The sequence below is a fragment of the Ovis canadensis genome, chromosome 2 (assembly GCF_042477335.2).
Source record: "Ovis canadensis isolate MfBH-ARS-UI-01 breed Bighorn chromosome 2, ARS-UI_OviCan_v2, whole genome shotgun sequence".
Classification (NCBI taxonomy): domain Eukaryota; kingdom Metazoa; phylum Chordata; class Mammalia; order Artiodactyla; family Bovidae; genus Ovis; species Ovis canadensis.
The window spans coordinates 195,891,560-195,906,852 of NC_091246.1; the positions used below are offsets into that span (position 1 = coordinate 195,891,560).

The 15,293-nt window shown below is 39.7% G+C and overlaps 1 protein-coding gene across 2 annotated transcripts in view; it reads left to right on the top strand.

Moving 5' to 3' along the window:
- The window catches only part of CNTNAP5 (contactin associated protein family member 5), a 1,084,456-nt gene that overhangs the window by 1,000,856 nt on the left and 68,307 nt on the right, over positions 1 to 15,293 (top strand). For both annotated transcript variants that reach the window (XM_069579468.1, XM_069579469.1), the window contains exon 20: positions 14,271 to 14,401. In XM_069579468.1, coding sequence (XP_069435569.1) covers positions 14,271 to 14,401 — 131 coding nt within the window. The remainder of the gene's footprint in view (positions 1 to 14,270; positions 14,402 to 15,293) is intronic.

Sequence of the window (15,293 nt, forward strand, 5' to 3'; positions counted from 1 at the left end):
TGTCTCTTCACAGCTGCTCCAGGAAAGCACAGCCACTTCCCTGACCTTGGACATAGGGTAGCTTCTCTCAGCTTAGTCATATTTATGGACCAACAATTTGGGTCGGCTAAGGAGAGAAGAGAGGACATGAAGGGGTTGAGAAACACTGAGTACTTGGTGAGATTAATCCTTATATAAGGACTGTGGGATATATGATAGCACTCTTTTTAGTTTCTTAAGGAAACTCCTTACTGTTCTCCAGACTGGCTGTACCAATTTACATTCCAACAACAGTGCAAGAGGATTTCCTTCTTTCCACATCATCTCCAGTATTTATTTGTAGATTTTTTGATAATGGCCATTCTGACTGGTGTGAATGGACATCATTGTGGTTTTGATTTGCATTTTCTCTAATTATTAATGATATTAAACATCATTATTAATGATGTTTTTTCTAATTATTAATTATTAATGATGGCCTGTTGGCCATCTGTATTCTTATTCAGAGATGTCTGTTTAGATCTTCTGCCCATTTTTTAAAATATGTTACAATATAATCAAGTGATTCCACTCCTGGGCATACATCTGGAGAAAACTATAATTTGGGAAGATACATGAATTCAATTACAGCACTGTTTACTATAGCCAAGACCTAGAGGCAACCTAAGAGTCCATCAACAGATGAATGGATAAAGAATATATGGTACATACTACAATGAAGTATTATTCAACCATAGCGAAGAATGAAATAATGCCATTTGCAGCAACATGGATGGACCTAGAGATTATCATACTAAAAGTGAAGTAAGACAGAAAAAGACAAATACCATTTGATATAACTTATGTATGGAATCTAAAATATGACACAAATGAACTTATTTACAAAACATATAGACTCACAGACAGAGAAAAGCATCTTATGATTACCAAAGGGGAAGGCAGGAGGGATAAATTGGGAGTGCGATTAACATATACACCCTATTTTATATAAAATAAACAAAAAAGTACTTACTGGATACCACACTCAATATCTTGTAATAATATACAAGGGAAAAGAATCTGAAGAAGAGTGAATACACACACACATATAATCGATATATGTATGAACTAAATCTTTGTGTATGCCTAAAACTAAATAGCATGTAAACCAAGTACAATTAAACAACAAAAACAACAAAAGATTATGGGAATCTGGGGATTAGACGAAGGGAAAATGAAAGGGAGAATATTGTATTCAGAGAGTGAAATGCTTGTAATTGGAATTAGAGAGGGTACTGAATTCTGATACTGAATTCAGATACTGAATTCTGTTATTCATTCTATGACGTACTAATCAATCATGACTAGCAATTTGGAAAACACTCTTAGATGGAGGTATTGAGTTAAGAGTACATGGCTACAGAAGGCATCATTGCATGGATTTACCCATGAATGAGGAGGGGATTCCTGGAAGATATCTGTAAGAGGAACATTCCAGGTTGTAGAGAAAGCAGATGTAAAGACTCTAAGACAGGAGTGGACTCGGCACATTATGGGAGCATAATGTGGGTATGCAGTAGCTGGAATTTAGTGAATGAGGAAAAATTTAGAATGAAATAAGGTTATATAGGATCTACGAGAAAGAATTTGGATTTTATTCTAAATACATTGGGGTATCATTAAAACATTTTAAGTAGCAACATCAGATAAATATTTCAGAAAGCTTGTTCTGACTGCCCAATAAAGAATGTATGAGTGTGAGGGAAAAGAGCTAAGATTGGAATCTGAGAAGTTAGTTCAGATGCATTGCAATAGTCCTGGTGAGAGATGATGATGGAATGATGAGGGCATGATGGTTAAGCTGGAAAGACGTACAGAGACATAGGATTTACTTTATAGGGACCAGGGAGCTGCTAATGACTTATATGTGTGGCATATGTAGCTCATAGAGGAAATAAATGAAATAAGGACTCCTAGAGTCCTTCTTATTTACCACTAAGTAAATAAGTGCCACATAGAGCCAGACATCCTGGAAAGTGAAGTCAAATGGGCCTTAGGAGCATCACTATGAACAAAACTAGTGGAGGTCATAGAATTCCAGTTGAGATATTTCAAATCCTAAAAGATGATGCTGTGAAAGTGCTACACTCAATATGCCAGCAAATTTGGAAAACTCGGCTGTGGCCACAGGACTGGAAAAGGTCAGTTTTCATTCCAATCCCAAATAAAGGAAATGCCAAAGAATGGTCAAACTACTGCACAGTTGCCCTCATCTCACATGCTAGCAAAGTAATGCTCAAAATTCTCCAAGCCAAGCTTCAATAGTACATGAACAGTGAACTTCCAGATGTTCAAGCTGGTTTTAGAAAAGGCAGAGGAACCAGAGATCAAATTGCCAACATTTGCTGGATCATCAAAAAAGCAAGAGTTCCAAAAAAATATGTACTTCTGCTTTTTTGACTACGTCAAGGCCTTAGACTGTGTGGATCACAACAAACTGTGGAAAATTCTGAAAGAGGTGAGAATACCAGACCACCTGACCTACCTCCTAAGACACCTGTAAGCAGTTCAAGAAGCAACAGTTAGAACTGGACACAGAAAAACAGACTGGTTCCAAATTGGGAAAGGAGTATGTTAAGGCTGTATATTGTCAGTCTGCTTATTTAACTTATATGCAGAGTATATCATGTGAAATCCATTAGGCTGGATGAAACACAAGCTGGAATCAAGATTACTGAGAGAAATATCAATAACCTCAGATATGCAGATGACACCACCCTTATGGCAGAAAGTGAAGAAGAACTAAAATGCCTCTTGATGAAAGTGAAAGGGGAGAGTGAAAAAGTTGGCTTAAAACTCAACATTCAGAAAATTAAGATCATGGCATCCAGTCCTATCACTTCATGGGCAAATAGATGGGGAAACAACGGAAACAGTGAAATACATTTGTTTGTTTGTTTGTTTGGGGGCTCCAGAATCACTGCAGATGGTGACTGCAGCCATGGAATTAAAAGATGCTTTCTCCTTGGGAGAAAAGCTATGACCAACCTAGACAGCATATTAAAAAGCAGAGACATTACTTTTCCAGTAAAGGTCCATCTAGTCAAAGCTTTTCTCCAGTAGCCATGTATGGATGTAAGAGTTGGACTATAAAGAAAGCTGAGTGCCAAAGAATTGACACTTTTGAACTGTGATGTTGGAGAAGACTCTTGAGAGTCCCTTGCTAAAGGAAATTAAACAGGTCCATCCTAAAGGAAATCAGTCCTGAATATTCATTGGAAGGACTGATACTGAAGCTGAAGCTCTAATACTTTGGCTACCTGATGCAAAGAAACAGACTCTTTAGAAAAGACCCTGATGCTGGAAAAGATTGAAGACAGGAGGGGAAGGGGACAACAGAGGATGAGATGGTTGGATGGCATCACCGACTCAATGGACATGAGTTTGAGTAAGCTCTGGGAGTCAGTAATTGACAGGGAAGCCTGGTGTGCTGTAGTCCATAAAGTCACAAAGAGTCGGACACAACTGAGTGACTGAACTGAACTGAAATAATTGCCTTACCTACCACTAAGTAGGGAAGTGAAGATAAAAGAGAAGCTAATTTTTGAGGGTGGCCTGGTTAGTAGACACTAAAAGCTGCATAGAGAGGTGCATATGTCTGTAGTTGATATGGGCTGCTAAGGATTGGACAGCAGTCAACATTTAGAAGAGCTCCTTCTTTCAAAGTGAAATGATAAAGCAAAAAAATGATGTGTGATATTAACAGCAGTGTTAATAGGGATTCCTGTTCCATAGCAGCGGTCTAGCACCTTCAGTAGTTTTTGTTTTGATGTTTGTGAGAACTGGTAGTTTCATCTTCTCTTCTATTCTTTTTCTTTTTAAAAATTTATTATTTATGTATTTATTTATTTTTACTTTACTATACTGTATTGGTTTTGCCATACATTGAAATGAATCCACCACAGGTGTACATGAGTTCCCACCTCTGAACCCCCCTCCCACTACCCTCCCCATATCCTCTCTCTGGGTCATCCCAGGACACCAGCCCCAAGCATCCTGTATCCTGTATCGAACCTAGATGGTGATTCATTTCTTACATGATAGTATACATGTTTCAATGACATTCTCCCAAATCATCCCACCCTCTCCCTCTCCCACATAGTCCAAAAGTCTGTTTTATACATCTGTGTCTCTTTTGCTGTCTCGCATACAGGGTTATCATTCCCATCTTTCTAAATTCCATATATATGTGTTAGTACAGTGTACTGGTATTTTTCTTTCTGGCTTACTTCACTCTGTATAATTGGCTCCAGTCTCATCTACCTCATTAGAACTGATTCAAATGTATTCTTTTTAATGGCTGAGTAATACTCTATTGTGTATATGTACCACAGCTTTCTTATCCATTCATCTGCTGATGGACATCTAGGTTGCTTCCATGTCCTGGCTATTATAAACAGTGCTACAATGAACATTGGGGTACACATATCTCTTTCAATTCTGGTTTCCTCGGTGTGTAAGCCCAGAAGTGAGATTGCTGGGTCATAAGGCAGTTCTTGAGAAATCTGTTTACAGGTCAGGAAGCAAGAGTTAGAACTGGACATGGAACAACAGACTGGTTCCAAATAGGAAAAGGAGTACGTCAAGGCTGTATATTGTCACCCTGCTGTATTTAAGTTATATGCAGAGTACATCATGAGAAATGCTGGACTGAAAGAAACACAAGCTGGAATCAAGATTGCTTGGAGAAATATCAATAACTTCAGATATGCAGATGACACCAACCTTATGGCAGAAAGTGAAGAGGAACTAAAAAGCCTCTTGATGAAAGTGAAAGAGAAGAGTGAAAAAGTTGGCTTAAAGCTCAACATTCAGAAAATGAAGATTATGGCATCTGGTCCCATCACTTCATGGGAAACAGATGGGGAAACAGTGGAAACAGCGTCAGACTTTATTTTTGGGGGCTCCAAAATCACTGCAGATAGTGACTGCAGCCATGAAATTAAAAGACGCTTACTCCTTGGAAGAAAAGTTATAACCAACCTAGATAGCATATTCAAAAGCAGAGACATTACTTTGCCAACTAAGGTCTGTCTAGTCAAGGCTATGATTTTTCCAGTAGTCATGTATGGATGTGAGTGTTGGACTGTGAAGACTGAGCACCGAAGAACTGATGTGTTTGAACTATAGTGTTGGAGAAGACTCTTGAGAGTCCCTTGGACTGCAAGGATATCCAACCAGTCCATTCTGAAGGAGATCAGCCCTGGGATTACTTTGGAAGGAATGATGCTAAAGCTGAAACTCCAATACTTTGGCCACCTCATGCGAAGTGTTGACTCATTGGAAAAGACTCTGATGCTGGGAGGGATTAGGGGCAGGAGGAGAAGGGGATGACAGAGGATGAGATGGCTGGATGGCTTCACAGATTCAATGGAGGTGAGTCTGAGTGAACTCCGGGAGTTGGTGATGGACAGGGAGGCCTGGCGTGCTGCGATTCATGAGGTTTCAACAGTCGGACACGACTGAGCGACTGAACTGAACCTGAACTGAACTGAAGGCAGTTCTATTTGCAGTTTTTTTAGGAATCTCCACACTGTTCTCCATAGTGGCTGTACTAGTTTGCATTCTATTCTCTTTTATTTATTTAATTTTTGGCTATGTTGAGTCTTTGTTCCTGTGCGGGCTTTTCTCTAGTTATGGCTACTGGGGGCTACTTTCTAGGTGTGGTGTGCAGGCTTCTCATTGCTGTGGCTTCTCTTGCTGTGGAGCACAGGCTCTAGGCATGCAAACTTCAGTAGTTTCAACGCCCAGGCTCTAGAGCACTAGCTCAGTAATTGTGAAGAACGGGCTTAGGTGCTCTGCGGCACATAGGATCCTCTGGCATGAGGGATCGAATCCGAGTCTCCTGCATTGGCAAGTGGATTGTTTACCACTGAGCCACCAGGGGAGCCCTCCATCTTCCCTTTTAGATCTGACCTAGACACAGGGTACCCAGGCTAGTTTTCTTAAATTATCACTTTGTGTATATCAGCCCAGTCAGATATGTGTTTAGCGCCTTATGGGATCTTTCTTTACAAGAAGCTCAAATTGTTTGCCCTTTTAGTACAAGGCTCCTCCTTGTGACTTCTCTCTTTGTTACCACCCTCTTCCAAGCTATACTCATGTTTCAGGGTCTTAGTATTTCTATATTTCAAAATGTGAAGAGCAGTTGGGCGACTGTCTATCAAGATGCTTATCAGCCACATTGGCCTTTGCTTCAGTTCAGTTCAGTTCATTTCAGCTGCTCAGTCGTGTCCAACCCTTTGAAACCCCATGAATTGCAGCACGCCAGGCTTCCCTCTCCATCACCAACTCCCGGAGTTCACTCAAACTCAGGTCCATCGAGTCCGTGATGACATCCAGCCATCTCATCCTCGGTCGTCCCCTTTTCCTCCTGCCCCCAACCCCTCCCAGCATCAGTGTCTTTTCCAATGAGTCAACTCTTCACATGAGGTGGCCAAAGTATTGGAGTTTCAGCTTTAGCATCATTACTTCCAAAAAACACCCAGAACTGATCTCCTTTAGAATGGACTGGTTGGATTTCCTTGCAGTCCAAGGTACTCTCAAGAGTCTTCTCCAACACCACAGTTCAAAAGCATCAATTCTTCGGTGCTCAGCTTTCTTCACAGTCCAACTCTCACATCCATACATGACTCCTGGGCCTCTCGTTGGTTCTAATCAAATCATGGTAAAAATCAGTCACATTGCTCTGCTTATATCTCTATAGCTAATAAGCATAATACTTTTCTTTTTCTTTTCACCTATTTCAGTTCTACCTTCTTCAATAAATCTCTTTCTTTGAGGACTCTTTCTCATTACTTCAGTTCTTACAACTGCTCATTATTTGAATTCACAAAACATGTATCTCTATTGTCTATAAATAATCATCCTCTTTTCCCTTTACCCAACCATACACCTCTCTATTCATCAACTCACTTGTCTACTGGAGCAAACATGTCTTTGTAGGCAACGTGATACATTGGAAGGACCATACACATTGATGTTCTGTCCTCTTGGGTTTGAATCCATTTTGCTATGAATGTCATAATAATTACCTTTATTATTATTACTTATTTGTAGAGATTTTACTTCACTGAAATTTTGCTCTCTAATCTGAGAAGTTTTGGGAAAAAAAAAGTCTTTAGTACCAAATTAAAGTTTTAATGCATGGTTAACATATAAACAGGAAAGTATGACCTTGATTTTGTCCCCTTTAGCTAGATAACAGATCCCTTAAAGACATAACTATAACATTATAACTATTTGTTAATTTTGTATCTGGCACACAGTAGACATTGAATAACTGCTAGTATATAATTTTGACAAAATGATAATAACATTCTACAGAGTGCATATTTTATTCAACAAGTGTCTTCTGGTGACTTAAGATAGTGGGCTCTGTGCTCTTCTCTGAAGACACAAAGATGAATAAGCATCTATTCATCTGAGAGAAGCTTAAATTCAAGTGGAAAGACAAGTGAAGCTTGATATATTGAGAATGTTACCAAAAATGAGCACAGTGACAATACAAGTAGGAAAAATCATACCTGTCATGAAGGAAAGTGGAGACCTGGGTCATATGAGTTGGGTCTTAATAAATGGGAAGGTGTTGGCATACAGGTAAGAAGGCAGGGGCAGTTTCAGATGAAGAAATACAATGGACAAAATCAAGAAAGAGCATTATTTAAATGAATTCTGGTAGTTCAGATATGATTCAGTTATGGAAAGTATGTGTTAATAAAGTTGAAAACGTAAGAAGAAGGCTTTGCATGTCAGGCTACACACTTGGAATGTATCATGTAAAATTAATCTTGGAGTAAAATCACATGGCCAAGTAAGCCTGTGTTAGAATACTCACACTAATGACAGTATGGAAGACAGATTAGAATAGGAAAACTGGCAAAGTGGAAACAAGTAAACTATAACAAAATGTTGTTCTTGAAGAAACTGAGGTGTGAGAATCTTTATCCTGAGGCCCAATTCAAGATGATGAACTAGATAATAGTTGGATTTTTCAATTTTTGAATTTCTAGTCCATAATGTTCACATTCTTACAAGTAGGTGATTGTCAAGAAGAATATAAATAGTAGATCAGTGGCTAAAAAGGAACAGAATTATCCTTTTACAGTATTCAGTTCAGTTCAGTTCAGTCGCTCAGACGTGTTTGACTCTTTGCAACCCCATGAATCGCAGCACGCCAGGCCTCCCTGTCCATCACCAACTCCTGGAGTTCACTCAGACTCATGTCTGTCGAGTCCGTGATGCCACCCAGCCATCTCATCCTCTGTCATCCTCTTCTCCTGCTGCCCCCCCGATCCCTCCCAGCATTAGAGTCTTTTCCAATAAGTCAACTCTACTGTGTTAGAGTAGCTTTTAATGTCTGTCTATCTAATACACATAAAGAGGAGCCATGTGAAGAAAAGGAGATTGGAATAAAGCATCTTCAAGGCAAGGAATGGAGGTATCCACCAAATGCTAAGAAGAAGCAAGGAAGAATCCTAGCCTAGATCCTTTGAGAGAACATTGCAAACTTCTAGCCTTCAGAATTTGAGACAGTAATTTATGTAGTTTAGAAAAGAATGAAAGGAAGGAAGGGAGAGAGGCAAGGAAGGAAGGAAAAAATAGGCAAGTAAACAGACAACACAGAGGTGAGCACAGGACCCACAGGAGCAGAAGAGGGCACCTTGGAAAAGCCAGATAAGGTTTCCTGGAAGAGGTAACCGAATGCTTAATGTTGGAGTTTGAGTAGGAATAAACTTAATGGGGAAGGTTGGAATGGAAGACCTATTCTTGGCTGAGATGAACACATGGGACCCTTGTGTTCCATGGGAAAATCATGCTCTTTAGAACTAACTCAATTTCGTTTCTAAATCTGAGTCAATCACTTATTTTAAATGATTAAAATTTATTCACCTTCCTGCACCTCTGTTCCTTCACCTGTCATATGGAGGAAGGAACAAAAAAAAGTTCTAGATGAAAGAGGAGTCATATGGAAAAAACTAAAGAATGATAGAAGCCAAGGGGTAGTAACTGTCCAGAAAGTAGCAAGAATGTTTAACAGAATATGTCTACATCCTCTTTGATTTAAACTAGATTCTTTATCATTGTATTTGAATACATTTTTGCGACTATTGATTTTTCTCCAACACTTTTAAAATGACATTGATAATACTTGTATAATTCTAAAAATAATGATATGAATTTTGCCTGGAGACCTAAAAAGAGTGAGAGCATATACAGCTAGAATGTTCCAATATTAATAAAATGCAATGAAACTTTACAGCATACTTGCTGGTGACCAAAAGATCATTCCATTAAACATATGTATCATTCCAATACATATGTTTATTCCAGAAGCATATTTGGAAAAGCCCTGAGACTCAAATCAATTTCACTTCCTTTCTATACTTTGAATATCTTATTTCAGCCCATATCCACACACACACAGGTAAATGCATGCTGTTTATAATGTAGCAATGTCAACATATACTAACAGAAAAAAAAAATGAGACCATGTAAGAGGGGATACATTTCCCTAGATAAATTATAGTGAACACTTGGCTAAGGTGATCTGTTTTTTTTTTTTTTAATTTCGTATTGAAGTAAAACTGATTAATATTATTGTGATAGTTTCAGGTGAACAGCAAAGGGACTCAGCCATATATACACATGTACCCATTCTACCCCCAAATCCCCTCCCATCCAAGTTGCCACATAACATTGAGCAGAGTTTTGTGTGCTCTACAGTAGGTCCTTGTTGGTTATCCATTTTAAATATAGCAGTGTGTACATGTCCATCCCAAACTCCCTAACTATCCCTTCCCCCTCATCCTTCCTCCTTGAGAATCATAAGTTCTTTCTCTATATCTGTGAGTCTGTTTTATAAATAAGTTTATTTGTATAATTTCTTTTTAGATTCCACATACAAAGGAATGTCATAAGTTATTTCTCTTTCTGACTTACTTCACTCAGCATGGCAATTTCTAGGTCCGTCCATGTTGCTGCAAATGGTCTTATTTCATTGTTTTAGCAGCTGAGTTCCATTTTATATATGTACCACATCGTCTTTATCAGTTCCTCTGTTGATGGACATTTAGGTTGCTTCCAAGGACAATCCTTTTTTTATTTGTTTGTTTGTTTGTTTATTAGATTCATAGCATCTTCCCTCAGCCAGTTCCCTGTCTAAGGGACTCTACGCTTGCAATGATTACCATAGTGTTAAACATAATGGAAGCAAAGGCATGCATGGGAGACACTGGGGAGGAAAATGAAAGCAGACAGATGAAGCATATAAATTAAGTAAAGAGGGCTTAAGAGCAGTGAACTTTTTGGGTCCAGGGCAGTGCCATCCAAGAAGGTGACATTAACTTTGTGACACCAGAGTAGCTGAAAGGAGACACATGTCTCTTTGCTCATTGACCAATCAGCTGAACATGATGCTAAGGGGGAGGTGATGAAAGAACTTCTGGTCCCAACCATTTCCATCTCACCCCAGTGCCTCCTGTAAGACTGCAAGTCAGCCTTTAATGGTAGCAAGCTTATTTTTGAAAAGTCTTATTGAGTTTATCCTCCTAGGTGTTGTGTGAAGATGAGTTAGCAAGAGGTCTCAGGATATCTTCTTAGGGTGCTTTGGGAAGCACTGATGGCATCAAAACCTCCTGAGAAGTTGAGATCAGTAAGTGCATGGCTTTAAGAAATTGTGGAGGTGTTTTAGACCTAAATTGGAGTGTTGGAGAGGCTTCAGAATAAAATACTTTGACAGGGTCCCAGTTGAGTTGATTAACATCTAAAAGATGGATGGTTACTAGGCAAGTGTTAGTGAAGATTTATAAGATGGAAAAAATTTCTTAAATAGATAGATGTGTGCAGAATGTGTGTATGAATGACTCACTCAGTGGATTGGTAAGAATCCCAAATAATTATAAGGAATGTGTGCCTTACTACCATGCCTGATGCATAAATATCACATGCTGATTTATTTATTGGGTTGAATTATATATTATATTATGTATTATGTAAAATTTGTATGTTATGTTATTAGATATATTTATATACTATATAGAAAATTTATACATTATATATTAGGAATATATTTATATATTATATATTACATTGCATTCAGTTCAGTTCAGTTCAGTTCAGTCACTCAGTCATGTCCGACTCTTTGTGACCCCATGAATCACAGTATGCCAGCCCTCCCTGTCTATAACCAACTCCCGGAATTCAAGCAAACTCATGTCCATCGAGTTGGTGATGCCATCCAGCCATCTCATCCTCTGTCCTCCCCTTCTCTTCCTGCCCCCAATCCCTAACAGCATCAGAGTCTTTTCCAATGAGTCAACTCTTCGCATGAGGTGGCCAAAGTACTGGAATTTCAGCTTCAGCATCATTCCTTCCAAAGAACACCCAGGGGTGATCTCCTTTAGGATGGACTGGTTGGATCTCTTTGCAGTCCAAGGGACTCTCAAGAGTCTTCTCCAACACCACAGTTCAAAAGCATCAATTCTGTGGCACTTGACTTTCTTCACAGTCCAACTCTCACATCCATACATGACCATGGGAAAAACCATAGCCTTGACTAGACACCTTTGTTGGCAAAGCAATGTCTCTGCTTTTCAATATGCTATCTAGGTTGGTTATAACTTTTCTTCCAAGGAGTAAGCGTCTTTTAATTTCATGGCTGCAATCACCATCTGCAGTGATTTTGGAGCCCTCCAAAATAAAATCTGACACTGTTTCCACTGTTTCCCCATCTATTTCCCATGAAGTGATGGGATCAGATGCCATGATCTTCATTTTCTGAATGTTGAGCTTTAAGCCAACTTTTTCCCTTTCCTTTTGCTTTCATCAAGAGGCCTTTTAGTTCCTCTTCATTTTCTGCCATAATGGTGGTGTCATCTGCATATCTGAGGTTACTGATATTTCTCCCAGCAATCTTGATTTCAGCGTGTGCTTCTTCCAGCCCAGCTTTTCTCATGATGCACGGTGGCTATAATTTAAATAAGCAGGATGACAATATACAGCCTTGACGTACTCCTTTTCCTGTTTGGAACCAGTCTGTTGTTCCATGTCCAGTTCTAACTGTTGCTTCCTGACCTGCATATAGGTTTCTCAAGCAGGAGATCAGGTGGTCTGGTATTTCCATATCTTTCAGAATTTTCCATAGTTTATTGTGATCCACACAATCAAAGGCTTTGGCATAGTCAATAAAGCAGAAATAGATGTTTTTCTGGAACTCTCTTGCTTTTATAATGATCCATCAGATGATGGCAATTTAGTTTCTGGTTCCTCTGCCTTTTATAAAACCAGCTTGAACATCTGGAAGTTCACAGTTCACATATTGCTGAAGCCTGACTTGGAGAATTTTGAGCATTACTTTACTAGCATGTGAGATGAGTGCAATTGTGCGGTAGTTTGAGCATTCCTTGGCATTGCCTTTCTTTGGGATTGGAATGAAAACTGACCTTTTCCAGTCCTGTGGCCACTGCTGAGTTTTCCAAATTTGCTGGCATATTGAGTGCAGCACGTTCACAGCATCATCTTTCAGGATTTGAAATAGCTCCACTGGAATTCCATCACCACCACTAGCTTTGTTCCTAGTGATGCTATCTAAGGCCCACTTGACTTCACATTCCAGGATGTTGGCTCTAAATGAGTGATCACTCCATCGTGATTATCTTGGTCATGAAGATCATTTTTATACAGGTCTTCTGTGTATTCTTGCCACCTCTTCTTAATATCTTCTGCTTCTGTTAGGTCCATACCATTTCTGTCCTTTATCTAGCCCATCTTTACAGGAAATGTTCCCTTGGTATCTCTAATTTTCTTGAAGAGATCTCTAGTCTTTCCCATTTTGTTGTTTTCCTCTATTTCTTTGCATTGATCCCTGAGGAAGGCTTTCTTATCTCTTCTTGCTATTCTTTGGAACATTGCACTCAGATGCTTATATCTTTCCTTTTCTCTTTTGCTTTTCACTTCTCTTCTTTTCACAGGTATTTGTAAGGCCTCCTCAGATAGCCATTTTGCTTTTTTGCATTTCTTTTCCATGGGGATGGTCTTGATCCCTGTCTCCTGTAGAATGTCACTAACCTCAGTCCATAGTTTATCAGGCACTCTATCTATCAGATCTAGTCCCTTAAATGGTATTAAAAACCCAAGTTCTTAGAAAGAGCCTGAAAGAGCTTGCTAGGGTATAGCCCACTAGTTTTTAAGGGTGGCCCTTTCCCTACCAAAGGCTGGCCCCTTTCCCAGGGTGAAGGTGCCTCTCAGCACCAAATATGCTATTTCTAGGGAGCTATTAGGGCTTCCTACATGGTGCCTGGTGGCTCAGAAGGTAAAGAATCTGCATGCAGTGCAGGAGATGCAGGTTTGATTCCTGGGTCAGGAAGATCCCCTGGGGAAGGGAATGGCAACCCACTCCAATATTCTTGCCTTGGGAATTCCTTACACAGTGGAGCCTGGAGGACTGCAATCCATGGGGTCACAAAGAGTTGGACATTACTGAGTGACTAACATTTTCACTTTCATATAGTCACCTCAGTCCTCTTTGGCTTCCCTGGTGGCTCAGATGGTAAAGAATATGTCTGCAATGTAGGAGACCTGACTTTGATCCCTGAGAGGGAATGGCTAGCCACTCCAGTATTCTTGCATGGAGAATCCCATGGACAGAGGAGTACGGCAGGCCACAGTCTATAAGGTCGCAAAGAGTCAGACAAGACTGAGCAACTTTCACTCTCAGGGAGCTATTATTGATTTTTTAGTGAGAAAATAAGCTCCCAAGTTGAAAATATATGGTGATCAGGACTAACTGTAGGGAGCTTCTTCTATTGGCTGACCCTGCTGCTCCAGATTGCTCTCACCTATTCTGCCTTAGATTAGTTTACAATCTTGTTTCACATTACATATTCTGAAATTCCATGACAGCAATTAGAAAGAAAAGGAGTTCTAAGAAGTGGTAGAAACTGAAGAGAGTGTGGACAATCTTATTAAAGTTTTCACAATCAAATTATTCTGGTTTCTGATAGCACACACTCACACACATGCACACACTCACACACACACACATGCATATTTTGTCTATACTCAGGAGTTTTAATATGGACCCAGATGCTACAGTCATGACATATATAGTGCCTTTTAAAAATGTGAATGATGAAAGGGTTATGGCATAGATCACTATAAAACAGCCATGATCAATTAAAAAGCAATCTGATTACTTTTTTACACTATATAGGTCTATTTTTAATTCTAATTTCTAATGTTTTTCTTTCAAGGAAGCTTACAAGTTCGCTCCCAGCTAAACAAGGAAGAAACCCATGTATTCACCATCAACACAGAGAACTTTGCCAACAGAAGACTGCATCACTTGAAGATTAACAGAGAGGGCAGAGGGCTTACCATTCAGGTACCTTACTTCCCTTCTTCTTATTTTGGCAAATGTACCTTGTGTGCTCAATACAGGTTTTCTGAATTTTGCCCCCAAGCCAAGTGAACAGCCAAGTTCTGGGGATGTATACTAATCATATTCAGCCCCAGTCTTTGGAGAACTAGAATAGTGGTCCTCAGGGCACACCCCGCTTTCCAGAAGCATCTCTTGAGACCTTGTAAGAAATGTTAATTCTTGGGTCCTATGCCAGATCTACTTAATCTGAAGTTTTTTTTCAAGAAGGGGGCAGCAGGTGATGCTGCTGCATGTTCAGTTTTGACAACCTCTGAACTGTGGAATAATGACGAAGATAAGCAAGGAAGAAATCACAAGTGATCAGCAAGGGCTACGGAAGGAGTGTGCACAGGTGATGCAAGAGCATGGAGGAGGGCACCCACCTCATCTGGGCATCAGTTCAGTTCACTCTGAACAAGGAGGGGATGTTAGGATCATTGACCCTCCACTCAGTCAAAAGCGAGTATAATTTATAGATGGCCTGCCCTGTCCGCAGTTTCCTAACTGACAAACACACACACAGATATACCCACACTCACCTATTCCGGTTCCTTCTCAAACTCTACTCAGGCCACTCGGATGCATCCTTGCTCTTTCCAGAGCTCTTGAATACACTAGAGTTTGCTTTGCCTAGAATCCAGTTGTTCATGTATCTGCATCACTACTTGTTACTTGTACTTCCTTTGGAACACCACTCAAAAATTGACTCAGGGACCCCGTCTCCAGTCACCTTATGTAATATAGCAACCCAGCTCCTTGACTTCAATCCTAAACCACTTAAATGCTTCTAGCAATCAATACAAATTATCTATCTATTTAATAGATAAGTCCCTTCTCCCTCCTCTAGAATGTAAGC